The sequence below is a fragment of the Notechis scutatus genome, chromosome 1 (assembly GCF_049901735.1).
Source record: "Notechis scutatus isolate UNSWTSFEM ecotype Mainland chromosome 1, rNotScu1.2, whole genome shotgun sequence".
Classification (NCBI taxonomy): Eukaryota; Metazoa; Chordata; class Lepidosauria; order Squamata; family Elapidae; genus Notechis; species Notechis scutatus.
In genome coordinates, this window is record NC_142009.1 from 257,233,175 (window position 1) to 257,259,371 (window position 26,197).

At 36.4% G+C, this 26,197-nt stretch overlaps 1 protein-coding gene across 8 annotated transcripts in view; it reads right to left on the reverse strand.

Moving 5' to 3' along the window:
• NAV2 (neuron navigator 2) overlaps positions 1–26,197 on the reverse strand; it is a 599,301-nt gene that overhangs the window by 209,997 nt on the left and 363,107 nt on the right. For 7 of the 8 annotated variants that reach the window (XM_087951112.1, XM_087951110.1, XM_087951111.1 and 4 more), the window contains exon 2: positions 12,040–12,157. In XM_087951112.1, coding sequence (XP_087807238.1) covers positions 12,040–12,157 — 118 coding nt within the window. Of the gene's footprint in view, positions 1–12,039; positions 12,158–20,926; positions 21,053–26,197 lie in introns of those variants that run through there. The other variant, XM_087951113.1, reaches the window with a different exon arrangement.

Here is a 26,197-nt window from a genome sequence, read left to right on the forward strand (position 1 = left end):
TTATTTTGATTATCTCATCTCAATTCAAATCATTATATTTATACTTTTGTCTGTTCTGTTTCAATTTCATATTATCTTTTCTCATTAAACAAATTTTCTCCTGTAGTTACTAATTGGAGTATGACACCTTTATATCTTTTTTTTTCTTTTTTTTTTTTAAGCAAGTTTTATTAATTTCAAAAACAAACAAATCATCATCAACCATTACACATTTGAACCTTTTTCCATTATAGATTTAACAAGTCAGATAAAACCTTATCTTATACAATACATTTCTATATTATTTCATCTATTTCTTTCTGACTTGATTATTGTCATTCTCTTTCTATGTTTCTACAAGGTTTCACCAATACTCTCAAAGATATAAACAGACACAAACATACATATAAAAATCTTTTAGTAAAGTAACTTGGCCCCAGGTACCTCTCTTTATATGGGCTTTAATTATATTCATGCTCATCTTACAGATCATTACCTATTTTATTTACCATTCTGTATCTTCTATATAAACTTCTCCACACATTTCACTCTTCATAATTCTATCTTATTCAATCCATCTTAATTTAAATCATTATATTTGTATCTTTTGCCCATCCTTTATTATCCCTCTATCTCATTCCTTATAATGAAAAAAAAAACAGAATTTCTCCTGAAATCACTAATCAGAGCATGATGCCTTTCTATCCTCTCCCTAAATTAATTAGATTAACATTTATAAACACCTAATACCCAATTTGATTCTGCTTGGTACATTCTATCTACTAATTTTTACTTTTAGTAACAATAAAAACAGAGTAAAAATCAAAAATGTTTAAATACATAATATCCTCCTAAATACGTAGTTAAATAATAAATCTAAATAATAAATCTTATAGCATTCTCATTGCCTTTCCCTTCAATATTTTATTACATTTTAAAAATCAATCATTATTAAACATTTCAACATTTTAATTTCTTATTAACTCTTAAGCCATTCTAATTTTCTATTTCTAATACAAATGTTACAATACCATCTTGTGTACCTTGCAGAATCTTTTTTAAGAAAGTTTATGCTTTACCCATTATCCCTAAAAAGATTCCTCTTTTCCCATCTAATTTTAAAACTTTGTGGCTTTTCTCCGCCTTTCCCCTTTCTTTCTTCCCCCACCAAATCTTCCTACCCACCCTTCTTCTAACCTCTGTCTTGCCGGCATCCCTTCTCTGTTGTATTCCCTTTTTCTCTTGTTTGCTATCATTGTATTTATTTTGCATCATATTTTTCTCTTTCTTAAATGTTTTTTTAGATCTTAAGTCCTTCATTTTCCTCGCTTTCTTCCTTCCTTCTTTCTTAGATGAATTTCGGGATTCATTGAAGATGGCGTCTTCATCTTCTTCTTGTTGTTCTTCTACTTCCATCTGTATTGTCTGTTCGTAGTTAACCAACGCCATTTCTAAAAAAGAAAAGCTTTTTCCATACCATCTTTACAGGCTGCTTCTGTTTGCTCATATTCATCCCTCAGTTCCTCAAAGGAAAAAAGCCATTGTAGATCTTTTCTTTTCTTTTTTTCCCTCTTTCTTCTCACACCAACCAAAATATTCCAAAAGAAAAATAAGACAATCCCAAAGTCCACAATCCTCAATCAATCCAAGCCAAGCCAAAATTCCCCTTTCTCTTCCAGGGGTAGTATCAGACAAAGAAAAAAAGAAAATTCAAATCTGTGTTCTGAAGCCTTATTAAGATTTTATTTCTGTTTTCAAATCCTTAAGGCATCTCCTCCAACAAAGTCCAACCAGATAAATATATTTTTGTCCTCTCCCTTCCGACTTATCCCAAAAAGCTAGTTTTACCTGAAAAAAAACAGGTTTCTCAATATCCATTTATTAATTCCGTCGGGGGAGAGTAAACTTTCCTTTCAGCACCTCAGAATTGCCGCTTATTTTCTCTTGTGGAAAGAATCACCCAAAAGCCATCATTTTCAGGAATTAAATTAAATATATCTTAGAGTCCTGGGTCGACCAAGAAGACTTTCACTTTTAAAAACTTTCTCCTCTTCCTCCAGCGCATACTTGCCCAGCTGCGGCTTCTTTGTGGCGGCCATTACGGACCGCCGCTGCACCGTCTTGGTAAAGGAGGTTCTGCTGGCTAGGGAGGGGGTCTGCAGCACCCCCAAACCCTTTCCCGGATCCCCTACCTTCAGCTGCCCCTGCAGGCAGCCTTGCTCCGCACCCTTTCGGATCGGAGCCCCAAAACGGCTAGCCGGCAGGATCGCGCAGCTCGATCCTTACAAACCGGAAATTTTCGACACCTTTATATCTTTTAATTACATCCATTCAACTCTTATTTAAACTTCAATATATACCTTAAGTTTATGACCTTCAATATAATACATAATACATAACTTCCAATCGAATTCTGCTTGGCACATTCTTATAATACACACTATATTCTTTAAAAAAAAGAAAGATTGTAAACATATGTAATTATAAACCCTCATTCCATTCCAGTTCAGTTCTACCATTAATAATCATTAAAACCATAACATCTTTAACACTTCTTTTCAATTAAATATCATACTTCCTTAAAAACACATATAATCTCCATAATTAATTTTCCCTTATTTCTCTTCACATATGTTTTATAAATCATTAAATATACCTTTTGTTACATTTATTTATTGACAAGCATTCCACTGAATTACAATAGCTATTTTATCAGACATTTTAATCATACATTGTTTCATATTTTCTAAAATTATTTCTGCTTCTAATATAACCATACTATCTTATGTACCTTTGCAGAATCCCTTTTTCCATTAAGTTTTCACCCATTATCTCTAAATAGACCCTGTTTCTCTATATTTTGCTTCTGTCCTTTATAACTTCTTTTCCTTTCTTTCTTCCCCCTCATCTTCTCCCTCCCCTTTTTACCCCGTTGTCTCTCTAGTTCTAATTCTCTCTTCTGCATTTCCCTCTTCTGTTGCTTTCTGATTTTATACTTATTTTTCACTCTATTATTTTTTTGGAGTTGTTTTTCCCAATCTTAAACTTTCCATTCTCTTTCTCCCCTTTCCTTTCCCCCCCCCCCATCTAAGATTACTTGTTCATTAAACATGGCTTCTTCTTTGTTGCAATCTTCTTGTTCTGCAGGCATTTCTTGTTGTTTCTCATAATTCCAAATCTCCATTTCTAAAAACTGAAATACGAAGCCAAAAGAACCTCTCCCTTCTTGTGCATCTTCTTTGTACGTTTTAAGTTCCATTTTCAGTTCTTCTAAAAGTGGAGCCATTTTAAACAGTTTTAAACAACCACCCGATTGATTTTAGTCATTCAAAACAATAACCAAGAATCCAGAAATCATCAAGTAATCCAGATAGTCCCGAGTTATATCTTCTTATTTCTTTTTTGACTTTCTCTTCCTGGGGTTTTTGTTGCGATATTTCAGTTAGAATGTATCTTTTGGAAGTCTTGTTGAGATTTTGCTATAAGTTCTTTTTTAATTCCAGGCAGTCTCCTACCTTCCAGATCCTGCCCTTTTATTCTTCCTCTCTCCTTTCCTGTTTTCAAAAGCTTTTAATTATCCAGAAATCTTTATTATCCCTTTGACTTTTTATTTTCAGCATTAAATGCCTATTGATGTCAAAGTGGATTTTTTTTCCAATTTCTTGCTTAAGTCTCTTAGCTGTCAGTATAGGAAAAGGAGAAAACAAATCTTTTCCCTTTTCTCTCTCCTTCACAGCTTAAAAATCTTCTTAGGGAACAATGTTATTGTTTTTTAACAGTTTCAATTCCAGGGTACCTTATTTGTTGCTTTTGCTGTTTGACCCGGTCAACCAAAACTTTCTCTTCTTATCTTCCTTCTGCACATTCTTTTCCGGTCCAGTTCTTCTTTGTGGTGGCCATTTCTAACCACCGCTGCAACTGCCTTTGGGAAAAGGAGTAATGGCCAGCTGGGGAGGAGAGATGCGGCTCTCCTCAACCCTGCTGGCAGTCTCCCCCTCTTCACCACCTCTATGGGATGGCTTAGCCCCAAAACCAGCCGGCTCGGGGCGCTCCAGCGGCGAGCATGGATCGAAGCCTCGCAGAGACGAGGTTTCGGTCTGTTGCTGAAGAAGCTCAAACCGGAAGTCCTCCCCATTTTACAATCTTTCTTGCTGTAGTTCTTAAGGCAGTTGTTAAGTTAGTAACACAGTTGTTAAGTGAATCTGGCTTCCCCATTGACTTTGCTTGTCAAAAGAGGATCATATGATTCCCAGAAACTGCAACCGTTATAAATATGAACCAGTGTCAAGCTTCTGAATGCATATCACATGATCATGGGAATACTGCAAGGGTCATAAGTGTGAAAAATGGTCATAAGTCTCTCTTTTCAGTGCCATTGTAACTATTTATAAACCACGATTAATACTTCTGTTTTCAATAAAGGTTGATAATACCACATGCCAACAGTTTGAGATGTGATAGCAGCTGAAAGCTGCCTTTTAGGTGGTCACCATTCAAAAATAATAATAATTACTCTAACAGATTACTAACTTACACCAACAGGGTTTCTTTCACTTCCCACTACCGTTTTTCAATAAATCTATCTACCCTTACATCCACTCATTCACCAAAGTGCCCGTTCAATTATTTGCACAACTTGGTTGAGACATTTATAATTGCAATCTGATACAGCCAGTCAATTGTTAAATTCTTTTGAGAATAATTGTGGTTTTCATTTATAAACCTGATGAACGCAACAGAAAATCCTGTTTCCCTGAAGTGGCCAACTAAATTTAAATGAAACGCCTACTAATATTGGTTGAATCTTCTCACTGTCTCCTACTTTCACTGTTCAGCAATGTGATATTTTGAAGCATCCTTTCTTTGATTCTAGAAACAATACTTAGCCATCTTGGCTTATAGTCACAGATGGTTTCACCTTTCTTAAAAATATCCTAATCCTTTTCCAGTTAGACTATTATAGAGAAATCCATATTTTAATATGTATTGAATGAATGTTTCAGTCTCTATTCCTCCTTCCTTCATTCCACTGCCCTTGTAGGTTTAAAAGAGAAAATAATATAACAGATCTTCCTAATCATTTCTACTATACTATGTAAATTTCAGATATGTATATTATGTTCCATACTTAGCCACTATAAACAAATCAACTACAAATATTATAATCATTTTTGTAAGGAATTTCACAGCTGATCATCTTAGAAGCATTTTCCTTAATCTTAAAATTTTTAAATGCCATGTCCTATTCATACTAGCATAGTGCAGATATTATGATTAGAATAGATAGAATTATCAGGAAGACAAGTTCAAATAATGTTTCCTAAAACAGATTCCTAATCTTTCTGCGATGTCTAAAAATCCATTCTTTTGTCCAATTAGAATCTAGCATCTGATGATGACCTGGAAGTCTTTAAAAACTTGGCTTTTTCTCTGATCATGGGTTGTGGGGTTGCAGAAGCCCTATAAGTAGGATTTTATGGCACATTGTTTGCCATCATTTTTTTCTTATTGTTTTTTAAATCTGTTTACATGTAAGTTACATAGAGTTGCTTTGGATTTGGGCAGCATCTAAATTTAAAAAAAAAAAAGATTTAACATTCTATTTTCATTCAAGATATAGCTTCTTACTGTGTATATGACATAAATGCCATAAGAAAGATTTGAGTAAGATTTCATTGCTATATATTGAAGAAAATCAAAGAAATTGCTCAGTGGTATCTGCCATGCAGTGTGTCAGGAGGAAACCAATGGAAAATGTGAGCAAACAAATCTTAATAAAATCTTTAAAAAAATCAAAATCAGAAGGTATACTGAAACGTTCTGTCCACAAATTTTCTGCCAATACTAATTCTTAGATAACCATAGTCACATAGCAATAGATACTCTTTTCAAACACTTTTCAAAATAGCAATCCCACTTAGACTTATATACCACTTCATAGAGCTTTCCAGTCCTCTCTAAGCGGTTTACAGAGTCAGCATATTGCCCCCAACAATCCGGGTCCTCATTTTACCCACCTCGGAAGGATGGAAGGCTGAGTCAACCTTGAACCTGGTGAGATTCGAACTGCCAAAATGCAGGCAGTCAGCAGCCAGCAGAATTAGCCTGCAGTACTACATTCTAATCACTGCACCACCACATATGTACTTTTCGGAGAAACCCCAAACAAATCTGATATATCTAAATACCCAGAGAGCTGTTTAATTTAATATTAAAAGTTGTTAAAGCATTTTTTAAAAATTTTAACAGGATGCTTTCAAATACTTAATATCTTTTAAAGCCCTTTCAAGTTGATTGCACAATAAGTATTTGTTTATATTTAAACAGTCCTGTACCCCCTGCATACAAAGAGGAAAACACAGTTCATATAAAAATGAGAGCTCCCTGCAACTATGAGCTTAGTTGTTATGCTAATGACTGTTATTAGCATGCAAGTGAATTGAGCACTGATACGGTAGAGGCCAAACTAGATGCAATACCCATTTGCACAATTAGCAACTGCATGAATGCTTTTTTTTAAAAAAAAGTAAACTGCAGTTGCTCAATCCAGCTCATGGTCATGTCATGGGAGATTCCCATCTATAGCTAGGCGATTACATGCATTGGGAAGCAGATCTTTATTTGACATGATATCACAATCTGTATTCACAGGAAATTCTGAGGGTAGAATCGCCACAGTAATGTGGAAATTGTGAATCTGTAGCACCTTAATGCTTTATATTGGATTCTAAATTCAGAATTGCTTCTACTTCGACAACTCTCCCACAAGCTTCCAGGTATTTTGGATTACAACAATTCATCGACTTTTATCCAGTCTCACAAGAGATAATGCGATCTGTAGCGCAAAGGATCTGCAGATGGCTAGATTAGCCTCTAGCCACAAGAATGTCAGAATTAGTGGCCTTCCTCTTAGGTTCCTTAAGGAGGTGTGATGTTCTGATTCCCATTTTATCAGTTTTACAAAAGCTGTTGCTGCAGTCAATGTAAGTGTTTGTTACCAGTTCAGAAGTGGCAATGAAATACAATGTGCCTAGGGCTAGAACATTTGGGATGCAAATGACTACAATTCTTTCGGTGCTAATTTTGGAGATTAAAATAGGAGCAGGTGTGTTTAAACAGGGATTTCATTTGAAAAGCATTATCGGGTGTGAAGGGAGAGCAAAGTTATAAGAGCAACCAACAGCAGAAAACAGGTCAACAAAAGAGAATTAAATCACAAATGTAATGGAGCCCAATCAATTTTATATAATATTTTTTGCTATATAAATTATAATTTGAGGCCCATTGATGCTCTTGCTATAGAAGTTAAGACACTCCCATTCTCTAGTGATAGAAATCTCTAGTTCTGATTTCTCTTTGTCTACTTTATTTATTAAAATTTACAAATATTAAAAAATATAAATAAGAAAAATATAAAAAGTCAAGAAATGAAGAAAACTTAATAAAAACATTTAAAAAGTAGAGGAAACCAGAAGCGAGAAAGAAAAGATATCAAATATGACTTCCTCTTCCCCCCAGTATAAATAATTTGGTTAACTTGACACCTCTAGTATAATATTTTTTTTAAAAAAATCCCTTGTTTCCATAATTCAACCCTTATTAAATGTCAAATTACAGAAACCACATCATTCAACCCAATCAAGAAAAGTATAGTAATAGCTACCAGAAACAAATATTTTAATCTTAATCAAAAATTTCAATTTCATAATTCAAATTTGCCATTATAGCTAAAGAGATAAAGCAAAAAAAAAAATATTTCCCCACTTACAAATAGTAGAGTCTTGCTATACAATCCTGGTCTAAAAGAAATCCCATTTAACAGCTAACAGACACCATAACACACATGTTTTAATGCTCATCAAATACATTCAATTTATGCATTTTCTTTTCATTTTTTTAAGCCTGACTTTAGTTCCATTGAGTGGTGACCCACACATTGATTTCTTATCAGTTTCTTCTTCGTGGAGCAGATTGAGCAGTTTCTCTTTGTCACTTCTAAGAAAGAGTTGATTTGATTCCATACATTACTTTTGTAAATACAACATAATGAAAGGGGATATACAAATAATAATTAAAACATCAACTGGTTTCTTTTGTAAATCCATTTTGACACTGCTTTCCATAACGCTTATATAAAAGTAAAGGTTCCTCTTGCACATACGTGCTTATCGTTTCCGGCTCTATGGTGCAGTGCTCATCTCCGTTACAAAGCCGAAGAGCCAGTGCTGTCCGAAGATGTCTCCGTGGTCATGTGGCCAGGGAATGCTGTTACTTTCCCACCAAAGTGGTTCCTATTTTTCTACTTGCATTTTTACATGTTTTCGAACTGCTAGGTTGGCATACTGGCATTTTAAAATCCATTTTTGGATCTACAACATCTTTTTCCATATCATTTTTATAAGCTAGAAATTTTTAAATCTCCAAATTCAAATCACTCCAAGAATCAATCTCAGTTTTATTTATCCAATAAAACCTGTTATTTTTCTACATATGCTGCTATAGTACCACACTATCTTGTACCAATAACAATAGCAGTTAGACTTATACACCAAAATGCTTTAAGGCCCTCTGTAAGCGATTTAAAGAGCCAGTATATTGCTCCCAACTATCTGGGTCCTTATTTTACCAACCTTCGAAGAATTGGAAGGCTGAGTCAACCTTGAGCCGGTCAGGATCGAACTGCTGGCAGTCAGCAGAATTAGCCTGCAATACTGCATTCTAACCACTGCACGACCAGTGCTCTTAAATGTAAATAGCTTCTCCATAAATTACTGAATAAACAGGCCCATTTCTGACCATGACTGCTGAAAACTGTTGGCACAGCTTCTAACCATTCTCAGTAGAAATCAAGGAGGAATGTAATATAAGCCCTATAATATGAATACAGGTAATCCTCGAGTTATGGCCACAATTGTGCCCAAAATTTCTGTTGCTAAGTGAGACAGTTGTTAAGTGAGTTTTGCCCCATTTATGACCTTTCTTGACACTGTTGTTAAATGAATCATTGCAGTGTCCTTGAGTTATAAGCACAATTGAGCCAAAAATTTCTGTTGCTAAGCGAGTGAATTGAGTTTTGCCCCATTTACGATCTTTCTTGCCACAGTTGTTAAATGGATCACTGCAGTTGTTAAGTTAGTAACATGGTTGTTAAGTGAATCTGGCTTCCTCACTGACTTTGCTTGTCAAAAAGTCACAAAAGGTGACCACACAACCCTGGGACACAGCAACAGACATAAATAAGAACCAGTTGCCAAGCATCCAGTTCGGGAAATGGCTCCTGGGCAGCAGAGAGAAACAGGATTCAACTGGGCTGCTTCTCTGCTGCCCAGGAGCTGTTTCCTGAGGTTTGCAAGCTTTTCATTGTGCTGCAGTGAAAGGTAGGCAGCAATGGCTGGCCTGAAAGGCTGCAGGCATGTCACGCATGCGCACGATGTTGCGCATGTGTGATAGGGACTAACTGGGCAGGGAACGGAGAAGCAGGCAGAGGGGGGTGGGGCCAGCCAGAGGCCCATTTTACCGGTTCTCTGAACTACTGGGAACTGTAACAACCAGTTACTGAACCGGTGCAAACCGGTAAAATCTCACCCCTGGACTTGGCCTTGTGTTTAGGATCATTGTCATGCTGGAATGTCCAATTACGTCCCATGCGAAGCTTCCGGGCTGATGAATGCAAATTTTCTTCCAGTATCTTTTGATATCATACTGCATTCATCTTGCCATCAATTCTGACCAAATTTCCTGTGCCTTTGTAACTCATACATCCCCAAAACATCAGCGATCCACTCCTCTCCAAATGTAGCATTTATGGTTGTGGCCAAAAAGCTCAATTTTGGTCTCATCACTCCAAATGACTTCGTGCTAGAAGGTTTGAGGCATGTCTCTGTGCTGTTTGGTGTATTGTAAGCGGGATACTTTGTGGCATTTGCATAGTAATGGCTTTCTTCTGGCGACTCAACCATGCAGCCCATCTTTCTTCCAGTGCCTCCTTATTGTGCATCTTGAAACAGCCACACCACATGTTTTCAGAGAGTTATTTGTGGGTTTTTCTTTGCATCCCGAACAATTTTCCTGGCAGTTGTGGCTGAAATTTTAGTTGGTCTACCTGACCGTGACTTGGTTTCAATAGAATCCCTCATCTTCCACTTCTTGATTGGTGTTTGAACACTGCTGATTGGCATTCTCAATTCCTTGGATATCTTTTTATATCCCCTTCCTGTTTTATACAGTTCAACTATCTTTTCCCGCAGATCCTTTGACAATTCTTTTGCTTTCCCCGTGACTCAGAAGCCAGAAACAGTCAGTGCAGCACTGGATGAAAGATGCAAGGGTCTGTCAGGAGTCCAGGAACTCACTGAACTTTTATACACACACACTAATTACAAGCAAACAGATCACAGGTGAGAATGGCTACTTTTAATAGCCATTCAAACCCCTTTGTGCCAACCTGTGTGCATGTTATCAGGCCAAAATCACCAGGGTATGTAAACTTTTGATCAGGGTCATTTGGGTAGTTTCTGTTGTCATTATGATTTAAAAGAGTAAACACAGTTGATTGATAATAAATGGCTTCAGCCATACACTAACCATGAGTGAAAGAAAAGTTTTTGTATTATCTTGGCATGATACAGTTTCTGGCTTCTGAGTTCTTCTGAGTTTTTTTTTTTCCCCCAACCGAGATTTCCAGATCAGATACAAAGACAGATTTCATGCAGAAGTATCCTAAGGTTACACAGGTCAACCATAAATAACAGTTACTTCCAAAACATGTCAACAGAACTTTGCAGGTCTGGGCTATGCACCACAAAAGAAGAGAGAATCAAATTGCCATGACAGTGCATTAAAGTCTTCCTAATTCTTTATATGACATTTGTATGCCATAAAAGGCACCCATTAAAACTCTAAAAAGAAAAGTGTAGCAGGATTCTCTGAATGACAATTTTCACTGTTGTCCCAGGGTTATGTGGCCACTTTCATTGAAAGTTTAGTTCATATCTACGTTGTACAATTTTTAATCTGAAATGCTTATCTGCTCTTAGATATATAACTGCATTAAAGATAACAGATTCCTGGATTTTTGTATATGAAGAAAAGTTACATAAAACTGTAAGTAGTTTTTAAATAAAGAATAGATAAAGTATTATCAGAGAATTGTATGCAGGGTGCAAAAAAGAAAAATATGATACTCTACTGCTTCCATAGATGCCTAAGGTAAAAGTCATTCTATTTAGAGACCTGTCTTAAGACATCAAATGTAGCTAATGAGAAAATTTCAATTTGATAATTGAAAAACTGTAACTATTCTAAGGTAACTGTTTAGAGCACAAGAGGATCAGTATTGCTATGGGAAGCAGTGAGGCTACTAATCATATTAACTGCATAATTTCATAATTAAATTTAAATCTAATTCAAATAAAATGAGATTAAATTTTGGCATTGCTCCATTACTTTATTCTGATCAGATCGACTTTTAGAGTGTATGTCACAGCATACAACTAAGTGCAATACTTTCATCATGAAAAATTATGAGGCCTCAGATTCATCTCTGGTTTGTCCGACTGTAGCCTTGAATCCATATCACTAAAGCTTTGGGATCACCACTAAGCTTCACATTTGTTTCTCAAATAAATGTTTAGGAGAGCTCCTTTAGTAGTTAAGTTTTTGTTTAAAAAAATCACGAAGTTGTGAAACCTGCAGTCTCAATGCCTGCACTTTATCCCTTGTTTGCTAAAGTCAAGCCTTCACTTAAAGTATAAATGATTTCAGCTTCAATCAAAGATAAAAGAAGAATCAAAAATAAATATATAAGACTAGATAGTGCTAACAGTAACACTGGGCAATTAAAAAAAATTAGGTAAGGTTTGAGGTAATTTCCATAATCCTCTGTAGGACCTTTTAATAATCTTACAGGAACAACAATGAATGAACCATATGCATAAAACTCGTACAACTGCACCTTATGTGTAATGTTGCAGCTAAATGTACTTTAGTTATTGGTCTGACAGAAAACAGTCTGGACTAAAACACTGCAACTATGCCAAAATAAAAGGCAAATTTACTCACCTACAACCTGGATGATTTCAGCCAGTAAAACTCCATCGGTCACATCTTGCTGCAGATCTTTTATCAAACGTTTATGGCCAGATTTTGCTAGATAATGATTGGCCCAATCTGTATAAATCTGTGGAAAGGAAAAAGAGAGCCAAAGTTAGGCCCTTTTCTGTTGAAATCATTAATTTCTCACTTAAAATTAACAAAAGCCAACCTGCAACGTTGGCAGCTTCTGGAACAAGTGAGACAAAGTGTTTCCCTTCTTTTCCCAAACTAGTTTGAAGCAAAGTTAGCAACATTAAAATTCAAGGCATTGTGCTGATCAAGTATTCAGCTTATTATACCAGGGCTTTTTTGTATAGAGAAATTTGACATCAGAGCAGGAGGAAACTAAAGAAAGCTTCTAAACATGCTACAGTCTGAATTAATAAGTTATCAGACCTGGAACTAAACAGTCTGCATAAGAGACTGGGTTGGATTTCTCTACTAAAGGCGACATTTTCCTTTTGTATCAAGAAGCCATACCGATACCAAAATGTACGATTGTGTACATGTTTACACCAGGTTTTGTAAAAGTAAATAATTAGGGTACTTTAAATGGATACATTCTTTTAAATTGCAGTTAACAAGAAATGTAAATTACATTAGCACTACCACATAGCACCAGGTTGTCAACAGTTGTAAAAGGACTATTCAGAGTAAGATTTGTAATATGCAAAGTGTTTCCTCCTCCCCCAGATAGCTTAAAAAGTCTTGACAATCTCTCCTCTGTTAATATTTCCAGAGAGGGTGTACACATATACACATTTGCATATACACAAAAATGTACGTGGCTATCTGATTTCTATTTGAAGTAACTATGTTCCAACTTGCTTAACTAAACATAAAACAAAGTTCTTAAAAACAAGTAACTCAAGCTCAAACCATTAACCCTACATCCTTGGAACACTGTTAAAATGTACCTTGGCATTTGGAATGCAAAACGTTGCTCCACTTTTGAAATTATAAAGGCAGATATCTTCATACAAACAATTTGAAAGTAAGCCCTACTGTAAACAATGGAAAGTGTTTCTAAATACAAAAATTCATAAGAGGTGGTTGTTTATGTCCTTATCCAGTGAGCTCAGCCAGTGAAAAACCCAGGTGGTTAGAATGAAGTACTGCAGGCTAACTCTGCCCACAGTCTGGAGTTCGATCCTGACAGGCTTGAGGTTGACTCAGCCTTCCATTCTTCTGAGGTCGGTAAAATGAGGACCCAGATTATTGGGGGTCTGACTGTAAATTGCTCAGAGAATGCTGTAAAGCACTATGGAGTGGTATATAAGTGTAAGTGCTATTGCTATTTTGAAAAGTATGTTGTAAGAGTTAGATGAACAGTGTTTTCAGTTGTGTTTCACTCTATTCAGTTAATATTTATTATTTATTAGATTTATATCTCACTTGTTCTCCAAATTTTTATAATATTATATCCCATTACTCATTACATTATTATATTCATTACTGAAGACAGGTACAGATTTCAGCGAATAATTAGGACTGCAGAATAAACAATTCCAACCAGCCTGCCTTCCACTGAGGCAGGGCCTGCATACTGCATGAGCCAGAAAGCCGGCTGTGAAAATATCTACAGACCCCTCACATCCTGAACATAAACTGTTTCAGCTCCTCCTTGTGAGATACTGCTATAGGATACTCAGGGTTGGGATTCAAAAATTTTAACAACCGATTCTGTGGGCGTGGCTTAGGTGGTGGGCATGGCTTGGTGGTCATGTGACTGGTTGGACATGGCTTGGTGGTCATGTTATTGGCTGGGTGTGGCCAACTCAATAGCACACACATCGAGGTACGCATCTCCTCGCCTGGCCTCTCATGACTGTGGGGATGCTGTAACAGGCGTAAGTGTAAAAAATGGTCATAAGTCACTTTTTTTAGTGCCATTGTAACTTTAAATGCTCACTCCACACAAGCAAAGTACCAGCAAAGGAGGGGGGGAAAATTCCATAGAAGTTCCTGAGACAGGAAGATTAGTCCTGCCAAGAATGTAATAAGGGTTAACGGAGATGCAGTTTCTGTAAGCAACACCAGAATGTTTCCTTCCTGCCTTCCTTACAGGATTAGGCCAGTAATTTCTTCTAACAACCGGTTCTCCAAACTGCTTAGAATGTTAACAACCAGTTCTAGCGAATAGGTGCAAACTGGTAGAATCCCACCCCTGAGGATACTACATGCCAAAACAATTAGATACAGAGACAGTTTTTTCCTCGTGCCATCACTCTGCTGAATACTTCATTTTCATAGTTCTGTCTTATATCTACCGTGTTTCTCATATAATAAGGCTGGGTCTTATTTTTTTTTGAGCCCCGAAAAAATGGCTAGGCTGTCTTTTGGGGGTGACTTAATTCCCCCCTTGCATCTTCGGGCGGGTGGGTGGCGATGGCTTGGATGTTGACCTCGGCGTTGGTGGGGCACTTCGTATCAGGGTCAACACAGGCAGCACCATATCCAGGTGTGCAACAAAAGTACTTCCTAATGGCAAGCCCCCCACCATTCCCCCACCATTTTGCATGTTTTAATATAGGCCTTAATTTGGGGGAGGGGCTTAATTTCATTTCATGCCTATAAAACATGCAGGGACTTCCTATTGGGGAGGCCCTACTGTTGGAGAAACAGGGTAAGTATATTTACCCAAATAGTATGGCTGTATTACTTTTATCCTTCTCATCTGTACTACCACCTTCTCTTATTGGTATAATTATTATGATTAATATTACTTTGATATATAATTATTACATTGTTGTTTTGCATGCATGCTGAGAGCTTATACACCGGAGACAAATTCCTTGTCACACTTGGCCAATAAAGTATTCTGTTCTGTTCTGTTATCACTGTGTAAAATGTCCTCTTAACATATCATTTTACACCAATTTTCAGCATCATAGTGAAAAAAAATTGTAAGGAGCACTTTTACTATTTAGTTAAAATTTCAGAAAAGTAAATGCATAAATAGTTAATTGCTTTGCTTGGCCAAAGCAAAAGAATGAAAGAAACAAGATTAGTGATAATACATGATAAACAGCTATGTTCTAGAAATAAGGTATGGAAAAAGGTTTTTCCTGACATCTTTGAATATGATCATTAGTACAATCCATTGCTGAAAGGAACATTGCCATATGTTTATTTGAATCTGATAAAATTGTATATGCTGGGAGAAAAATATACCGTATATGCCGGCGTATAAGACGACCCGGCGTATAAGACGACCCCCAACATTTCCACTCAAAATATAGTTTGTTATATACTCGCCCCTCTTCCGCACGCCTTCCACTTTTGCACTTTTTTTTTTGAGGCACTTTTGTCTACCGTGAAGCGAATCCCGTGAAGCTGAAAGGAGCAGCCAGCCTTCTCCCAGCTCCCAAGGAAAGCGAGGCTCGCACCGCCCGGGCTCCGCTGAGGTATCCGGCTGGGGCTGTCAGGAGTTGTTACCGCTGGCGCGGCTCCCGCGGCTCCAGTCCCGCGTTGCCTCGGGAAGGGAAAGGCAAAAGGAAGAGCCGCAGCTTTTGCCTTTCCCTTCCCGAGGCAACGCGGGACTGAGCGCGAGGAGCCGCGCCAGCGGTAACAACTCCTGACAGCCCCAGCCGGATACCTCAGCGGAGCTCGGGCGGTGCGAGCCTCGCTTCCTTGGGAGCTGGGAGAAGGCTGGCTGCTCTTTCGGCTTCACAGGATCTCGCTTCCACGGTGCGCAAAGTGCCTCAGCCGGGCAGCGCAGTGCTTCCCAATTACTATTTGCCGGCGTATAAGACGACCCGGCATATAAGACGACCCCCAATTGGAGGCATCTTTTCAGGGCAAAAAGTCGTCTTATACGCCGGCAAATACGGTACATCCTGCATTTTTGTTTTCTAGCTCAATATTATGAATACTAAATTAGCCAGGTCGTTTTTCATTTTTAATTTCTTACTTTATATTCATTGCCAGCTTCCTTATGATACATTATACATCAAACCAATTATAGAATACAAACAGAAGGCTCCTTGCTGCGTTGTAACTTAAGCTTTCCACTGCTTTGCTTTTCACACTTAGAAGATTCAACAGTATAAGTCCCAACTCAGTTGTTTGTTAGTGACAGAATACTGTGATTTTCAATTTTCCATCTTCCTCTAATTAATGAATCAAAAGCTATCTAAAATTTCAAGGGACTGAAAAGATCAAAAAAAGAAGTTTAAGACTACAACAGATTGAGGAAATCTGGTTGGTTGGTTTTCCTGAATAATTTCCTTCTTTAAACTGTGTGTTTCTTTCTGAGCAAAAATTCAATCATTTGCAGAGCTCATCAGCATATGAAGCTGCTGTATAATGAATGACATTGTTGGTCTGTATCTACAGAAACTGTCATCTCTCAACAGGCAGTAGTTTACGGTTTTCAGGCAGAAGTTTTCCAGCAATAGTAGCAGAGGATTTTCTAATAAAACATGTGCCATACTAGCTATGACAAAAGCAGTTCCCATCTACAGCTTGCCTCCCCATAGTTTCTTTCTCCAAGTGCTATCTCCATCACAGTATGCTTCTGATGATAGAACAATTCTCATTTAGGTTAGCAAATACTTTGAGAGAAGGGTGATAATTTGTCAATGGGATAAAGGTCAATACCTCTCACAAACTGTGTTAAAAACTAGAAAAATCAGGTTGAGCTGGAGGTGGGGTTAAAGGTGTCATCACTTTGAAATCATTGCACAGTCACAAGAAACCAAAATTCATTTTCCTCCTGTGAATTCTATTAACTAGCACTGATTTAGCTTTGACCATTAGCTGATTAGATTCTTATGCATAAATGGCAATAATAAAGTCTTCTGTGCTTTGAACTCAACAAATGCTTCTGGTTATTTATGTGTGACAGAATTGCATCCAGAAGTGCCAGCCAGTGTGCAAAAACTAGTTAATTTTTTTAAAATTAGATAACTGAGTTATCTTAACTAGTAGAGAAGATAACCCTGTATACCTTTGTCAGGATGTGGCAGGCCACTTGTTTAAAAGATTAAAACAAAAACAGCAGCAGAAGCCCAACTAAAGGCAATGACAACTCAGAAGTGCCAGGAACTAAGTGTAAGAAAAAGTACCACGGCCTAGAAAGATAAGTGAGAGGAGGGGGGAATGACCTGGTGTGGGAAACCATCTCTCAGCACTTTGGTCTCACTGGCCGTGCCACTTACATGCTGATTAACTACATCAGGGGTGTCCAAACTTGGCAACTTTAAGACTTGTGGACTTCAACTCCCAGACTGAGGAATTCTGGGAGTTGAAGTCCACAAGTCTTAAAGTTGCCAAGGTTGGACACCCCTGAACTACATGTTTAGAAAACTATCCTATTTATCTCATGGTTGTGACTGATTTTGTATTAATACATCCATTTAAAAAAAATGGTAAAAATAATATTTAAGAACTAGAAAAATGCTTACAAGATTACAACAATCGCATCTCACAGTCGCATGAAGGTTATTTTATATATAGACTTTCACATTCACTTTTCATACTTTAGATGTGAATTCAGGGTGTGACACATCAACACCGCTTTTGCAAATATAACCCAGCAGTTTACAGTTCACTGCTGAAACACTAAAGGTGAGCAATCAAGAGTTTGACAGATCTCTTCATAAAGTTAATGCAAGCAGAACACAGCCTGAAAGAAAATAAAATAAAATCTAAGGAAGTATTTCTTTTCTAAAATTAGGAAGCTTAAAAACAACACAGTGAGGAAAATATGCAATTCTACTTCTCAAAAATGGTTGTGATATCAAAAGCTTTGACAAACCAATGCTAATAGTTTGTGAACCCAGACTATGAGAGATTAATTAATGTATTCATCAGACACAAAGAATTCTAGCTTGTGTGCAAACGTTCCCATTTAAATTGGGTTACCAAGAAAGAAAATTTATTTATCCTTGGCTTTGTAACCTAACAAACTCATTAATTTGAGCCTAAATTTATTTGATCTAAAATTTCAGCTACAATAACTTGATAAATAGGCAAGAAATCTGATGATATAATATTCTATAATATCTTATATTATATATAGATTGTAAACATTATATATCTATGTAGGTATGTATGTATCGTAACAACATAAGGTATATGGTGTGTTACTGTTGAGAACTAAATTATTATGAAAAGTAGAAAACCAAAAATTCAATATGGCAAGGAGTACTGCAGATGTACAATACATAGTTATATGCATTCAAATCCTACCCATGCAATAAGCAGAATAAGAGATGGAACCTGGACTACAAGCAAATTCAAACTTTCACCCCATTTTATACACACCTCATTCTTAAACAGGTCTCCAGCTGGCTTCTACTAAATTTTCAAGTGATGCATATAAACCAATACTGTTACTTTGTTAAAATTCTTAACAGTAATGTAAAAAAAAAAAAAGAACAACCAAGCAACTAAAATAGAATAATTCATTTTAAACAGCATTATTTAGGGCTGAGAGTAACATATAGAGGGATAGTGCATAGGTAACAACCATCAGTTCTTCGACCTATGATTTCACTTTTGGAGTGAAACAGGTATTCTTAACTATGGAATTTAACAACTGCCAGAAGACCCCTGAAAAAAATGCAACCAGGCCTGGGGGAAAGAAGCAGGCATAAAAAGAGACTATCCTTTCCATTGTCTGGTCTTCATTTTGGAGGACCTGCTGGTGTGACTATGACTAGACATTCACTCTCTTTCTTGGTTATGGCAGTAATATCAGGAAGCCACAGTGTCAAGCCTTATGGAAAGCCTTCCAGAACATTGATATTCCCACAGCTGGGAAACAAGCAAACAGTTTTTCGGGAAAGGGTATGTTCTCCTTGGCAGCCAAATCAGAACTGGAAGCATAAGTTCTGTGGGAGAAATCACTCCCTATCTCACTGACATGGGCCAATTGACCTCTGAAGGTCATTGCTCTCCCTTGACATTCTGTTCCACACAACACAGGATATCCACACTGAAGATACCTTATTCCATTTTCTGAGGGAAATCCTAGTTTCCTACATATCAGTTTGATATGGCTTCATCTTGCTTCAATGGCAGCTTGGTCCTCAGATGTGGGCTCTAATATGAAGATATATGTCCTTACTAAATAGTAAGATAAGCCATCTAGCATTGGGAATAGGAGATATTTGGACAAAATGTTAAAGCATCAGATGCAGGGATGGGATTCTACTGCTTCAGACTGGTTCAGGCAAACCCCTTGCTCTGAAGATCAGCTGGCAACAAACTGTTCGTTGTGACAACCCTGCTGTTTCCTGTGCTTTATTTCCTTTTTTAAGAGCGCAACTGATTCGCGCGGCAGAGCAGTTTGCCACGCCTCAGCTGTTTTATTCACAGGGTCTGCTGTAGAAGGTAAGTATTTGAGCTTTTTATATGTGGAGCGCGCACGCAGGGTGCTCAATCACTGAACCAGTTCTTATACCGGTGGAATCCCACCCCTGATCAGATGACTATATTGTGCTCATGACAACATCTACATAAAGACCTCAAACATACTTTGACCCCTTAAAAATAACAAAGGCAGCAGAAAAGTTACTTTAAAAAATCTCAGAAAACTTTGTGTTCACACAAAACATGCCAAGTTTCCCCACTGCACTTGTTTCATTGTCTATTAACTTACAAAGCATGCTGCTCCTTTCTGCTGCTCCTCTGAACATACAATTTTGAAAATGAATCTGTCTCTGGTGATATGGCTTAGGAGGACACTACAGTAACAGCTGAATGGTATATTTTTGGTTGCAAACATCATAATTAGATCTGCCAAAGAATATGTTGCTTCTTACTAGCTTTTGAAATCAGTCAGAAGAAAAATCCCCCTCTGCAACCTTGCTAAAATTCCCTGCATCTGATCTTGTTATCCAAAACCACCAGATTTTTTTTATATATTCACACATATTTAAACTTAGCATCAGCAAGCTGAGATGAACCTCACAAGAACATTCACATTTGTTGCTCGTCACAATCCAACCAAGTGCAAAATAAGAATTAAAGGTATTTTTACCACCGTACTTACTGCTTTTGATTCCTATTTTTTCCTAATTAATTTTAATTAATTCAAATTAAGTAAAATGCCTAGTAAAAGTACTATAGTGATTCAAAGATAAAAGTTAGCATCGTTTATACATGTAAAAGTTAGCAACTGTGGATGAATGATAAAAAAAAATCTAGGTAATGTTTTATTTGCTAAATTGGATCAGCCTATTTCTATGGTTTCGATTGAGTTAAAAGAGATTCCTAGGTATTTAGTTAATACAAGCATTTGATACACTGATTTCCAGCTTTTATATTGATGGCCTCTTACAAAACTAATAATTACTCTGGCAGATTATAACTTAACCCCAATAAAACAGGAACCTTTTAATGTAATCATATCACCTCAGAAAGCACATTTCTCTTCCTCTCAAAATACTTGCATATTGACATTCTTAATACAAACCTTGACTTTTCTGTTTCTAAATCTTGCAATCTTTTCTAATTTTACAACTTGCATTCACTGTAAAATAAGTATAATTCAAAGATATCAATAATATTTAAATTTTAAAAAAGGTATGTATATCTAAGGCGCATGTGTATTCTTACCAAATAATCAAACATTTATAAAGATTGTTGCTGAAATATAGAAATAGCTGAAGCAAACATCTTGGATCAATAACAGAAAAACACCAACTTGAATAATTATATCCTTGACCTTTAACATTTTATACATTTTAAATGCTGTTCTAGCCTTAACTATCACACTGTAAACAAAGGAAGCATCTTAAAATCAAATACCAAAAACCATTAAATTAAGATACAAACTCTAAGACCAATCAAACTGTGTAGATAATAGCACAGCAGTAATGAATAACAAAACATAATTGCTTACTCTTTTATACTGATCATAGGAAATTTTACTTCTTTCATAAACTGGAATTCTGAAGTTCATATTTACTGGCATAATCTCTAAAATGAAGATAGAGCAGACTTTGCCGATACAGCTTGCTGTTCTCTTTCAGAGGAGACACAGCAGAGGGCAAAATATATTCCAGCATGTGAACCTTGGTAGTTAATTTTAGTGGAGGTCACCATTCACTCTGGTCAGATCTTCTTACACAAGATAAGGAATGCCTTGCTACTTTTGCACACCCACCGAATACAAGTCCCATATGACCCCAATACCTCTGTTCCCTCCTTTTCTTTCAAGTCTGCTTCAAGTATAATCCTGAGCCCTTGTTAAAGTTCACAAAACAACAAAAAAAAAAAAAATGGGGAGGGGTAGTATACCTAGGAAAGTCATAATTTTGTACCTTCAAACCATTACAACAAAAATGTAAAAGGACAGAAACACCAAACATTATGTAAAAAAGGCATGATCTATTTGTTAAATTTCTATTTTAACCTTACTCTCAAAGCTCAAGGCTTTGCATGTAGGAATCATTTTTGCTTGATAGATATCATACAATCAAATTGGTTGGTATAAGATATAATGACTAAGGTCGCCTAAATTCTGTGATCAATTAGAATATTTGAATGTGGCCTCTTCAATACTGGTCTAACATCTTAATCAAAAGTCCACAATGTTCTTTAAAAATGGGAGGCAACGAGTTTATTTTGTTTCGGTATATTAAGCTAGATTTTTTTTTCAATAATAGGATTTTATATATCCTATTATATCTATTATATTATATTATATTATATTATATTATATATATTCATTAAATCTGCTTTGTCCTTATTTCCTAAAAGGATAGAACCTTGCTTTAGTTTGCTGTACTCATCCCACACTTGAAACTCTCAGCAGAACAGCATAATTTTCTTGTTTACAACAGTGTGTTCCCCAGTGGCAAGAGAGTGATAGTGTTTAACATTAAGTGGCCACTTCAGTTGGTGATAGCCAGCATGTATTATGTTCTACAAAATGCACAATATATTTTGAACTTTGGTGTTGGAGAAAATAATCAAGAAATAACACCAGATAAACTACCCAGGAAGAAAGAATATCCTAATCAAGAAACGTCAAGGAAGAAATCATCCCATCCCAAGATTGTACTGCACTATATATGAACAAGGAACAGAATCCATTCTCTCATGTACTGATGTTATGTTACCTAGTTATGAAATATCTTCAGGAAAGCAATCAATCTCAGAGAATGCCAGAACTTAACTACCCCAAGTTCTTGTTTTCCAGAAAGTGATGTTACTTGGCATCTGCCTCAGCAAATGGGCATTCTCTGAGGGATTAAAATGGTACCACAGTACTCATATTAATTGGTTCTGGGAAGTGCAATGAGTACCAAAAACGATAAGTACTAACAATATTTTCCCATAAGGAATAATCTAGTGCAGGGGTGTCAAACTCACGGCTCGCAGGCCAGATGTATCACATGCTGGCCACGCCCACACCCATTTTAGCGAAAGGGAAAAAGTCATGATACATCACCCCTGATCTAGTGAGTCACAAGACAGCCAACATTGACAAGTTTTAATTTATGCATTAAGTACTAATCAAATGATGAGTAGCAGGACAAAATGTTCACAACGAAATGTGTGGAGTACCAAATCTGACGAGTTTCAAAGCAGTTAAGTACCGAAGTACCACTGTGTGTTATAAGTGCCTGGGGCTAGCATTTAACTTATTTTCTTATCACTAGAGGCACCAATCTATCAATGTGGGGCTATTTTTATCCAATACACAATCTTCCCCCCAAAAGGCCCTGAGTCAGAAAGTTGTGTAATAAAAATGGATACGGTATTTTCCCAATGCAAAGAGATTATGATCACTCTAATGACATCAATTCAATAATCAGTAGAAACCCTATTCAAGAACTGGAAAAGTCTATGCTGTTGTTCAAAGTCATAACACTGTCTTTTTTTAACACATGCTAAATACAGCCATATTTAAACACTTAAAACTGTCACTGAACACAATTAGTTAAAAATGCTCATATTTTATCAATATGCTCAGCCATATCAATAGTAATATTAAGACTCATCCAAATGCTTCTAATACATATACAATATTATTAATTAAAGTTTTATGCCGCCTATCTCCCCTACAAGGTGACTCTGATTACTTGAAGTTGAACCTATTTTTCTATGTAATTATCATTCTGAACATAATCTTAACACTATTAATGCTAAGAATTTCCTTTAAGTGATATATGAATCCAGTTGCTCATCTTTGTCTAAAAGTCATTTGCATTAAAATCTCATACATGTCATCTGAAAGTTCATAAGCAGGAAGTCTATCATCTTCAGTATTACAATGTTCCTTATAATGTGAAGAAACATAATATAGTTAATGTATATACATTAACTATATTAATCATCTGAATCACATGATAATGTTAAATGGCTATGATTTAATGGGGCCCCATTACTAGCCATGCAAGGAAATATGCAGTCCCATGGGTTGCAGGTTGGACACAACTCTCATGCATAACCTAATCTTAGAGTAAAATAATAAAGGCTACTAGAGGAATGAAAATATCCATCTATGTTTTAAAAACGCCACTCTTTCTCAATCTGACATCTTCCAAAGATGTTGGATTATGAGTCCCATCAAATGCAAGTTTTAGTTCAATCCCACTATGATAAGTTATGGATATAACCCATTTTGCATAATAAGTGGGGATGTTAACCATTTAAGGAAATCCCACGGAATTTATCAAAATACAGATGTGCACACTGAAGCATTTGTATGAATCATTTAAGATTTTTGGAAGTTAAGGCCAACACATTGCGGTAAGTCTGGAAGGCAATCAGGTGTTGGGAAAGAGTTTGAAGCCTTTATAAAATGTAACCCAGGAAAGTCATTTGATCAAAGTTGGATGTTCAGTTCCAAACCAGGCTTCAAACTGTCATACATGCCATCCAAAAGAGGAAGTCTATCATCTTCAGTATTACAATGTTCCTTGTAACATGGTGGAACATCAGTTTCCATTCAAATCAACTTTTGGTGACTTCACAGGAACTATCTTGGCCACAGTAGTTTGCCATTGCGTGTGTGTGTGTGTGTGTGTGTGTGTGTGTGTGTGTTTTCTTAAGTTTTCGTGGGTATTTATATGTATGGTATTCAGCTTTGTTCGGGTATTTTCCCACATCATTATAGTTGTGCTTTTAAAGTTGTAGCGACGTTGTCTTGAGCAGAATCTCATCTGCCATCATCAGGCTTGTGTATTGTGTTCGCGGTGCCTGTGAGTCAGGCTTTTATACATATACATATACATATACATATACATATACATACGTACATATACATACATACATACATACATAATACATACATACATGCATGCATACATACATACATATATATATTTACAGCCCTGGTATTCCCTGGAAATCTCCCACCTAAGTAAGAAAGAGGACCAAGACTAGTTAATGTTCTAACCCACATGTAATTAATCAGGTGGTACTACTTGAAACATGAAAGTAAGAATGCAATTCCTCAATATTGTAATTGCATGTGATCACTGTAATGCTAACTTAATATTCAGGAAATCACGGCAAAGTTGAATCCTTGGAAAGGCGTGTGTGTGTGTGTTTATATTGTTTGGTTATACTTACAAAACTAGGTTAGTGAAAAGCAAGGGATGGCTAAATGTTACATAATGATACACATTTAATGATCGAAACAAAACCCTCCACCAGATGTAAGTGGCATCAGTTCTACTGATGCAGTTACAGTTTTTATGCTTTGTATCCATTAGATTCATAATTTGATACATGTTGCGTGTTTCTCAAGCTGACATCAAAGAACAATGTTGCAGTCATAAATCTTTTTAGATTTAGGTTGTATTAGGTATGTCAAACAAGTTTTAAAATAACAAAGTGCTAAATTAATCCCAAAAGATAGAAAAGAAGTAATCAAATCACTTTGTCTTTGGCCATCTGTTTCAGAGATGTCAATTAAAACAAATCATCTACTAACTGATAACTTTCTAAATTAGTTGTCCTTCATGACCTTTTTGTCTAGCTTCTGTTCAGACATTTCTAAATGTTATAAATATCTAGCAGACTTCTCAATTACAAACTGATGTGGTTTCAACATAATAGTAGGAGTGGCTGAAAAAGAAATAAAGCCATGAAAAAAGTTAGTAAGTTCTCCAAGTTTGGCAAATGTTCCCAAATCATATTGTGAGCCCAGGCTGTGGAAATCTTCCCAAACTATATCCATTCATGTGTAAAGTCAATTATTTTACGTCTTTATTTCCTTTCAAAGAACAGGGGTGACAATAGCTTGCAATGGAATAATTTGAGAAAAGTGAGAAGAAATTGTTTATTTTAGGAAATAAACTGAAAAAGAAAGGTGTAAAAGAAAGTTAAAGTGTTTGATGATTATTTCTGAGGGGGACCTGCAGAAGAAAAATAGCATCATTCTGTTTGAAGTGCTATCAATTAAAAAAAAAACATACTTGTTTGCCCTAATTTCTATTAGAAAAAGATAAACTTATACAAGTCTTTTCCTTTTACTGTAATATAATATGTTATGATAAGAACCAGGAACAGACTGTGGGATTTTTCTCTAAAAATCTAGGTTTCAGTCATCAGAGTAAAAATGGTATCTGGAAGCTTCCAGAACAGATACACATGTATGTTAGATGTGTGTCAATATACAAAAATAGATCAATGTACAGTAGTTGCCTGTATTTCTGGACATGCTCTGGGTACTTAGAGCTTTCCAGGGAAGTTCCTGCATTTCAGTTCTCCCAAAGAAGAAGGAAAGACAGCCAGCCAGCCTGCCCTACATAATATCTTCAAAACACAAGTCCCAGATTATCTCTCTCTCCAACAATCCTCTTTGCATGAATTGTGAATATACGTTGAAACAAAAAAGTAGCTAGTTTAGCTAGGTTGATTGAATTGACTTGGAATTCGCTATGATAGTTGTCATTCTCTTCCTTTTGTATTCCACCTTTCCCACTTACCCGCCCCCTACCCTTTATATCTAGAAATTTATCCTCATAAGGGAATTTCTCATTAAAACCTTCCACATATCTGCCTCTGACATTACATATGTCTGGATTTTAGGCAAAAAAACCCAAACCATGTTATATACTGTTTGTCTTAAAACTGGCTGGATTGAGAAGACCTTATTAGGAAGGCTAAGAATTTTGTAGCTGGACAGACAGAGAGGTTTCAAAAGTTTCAGCCT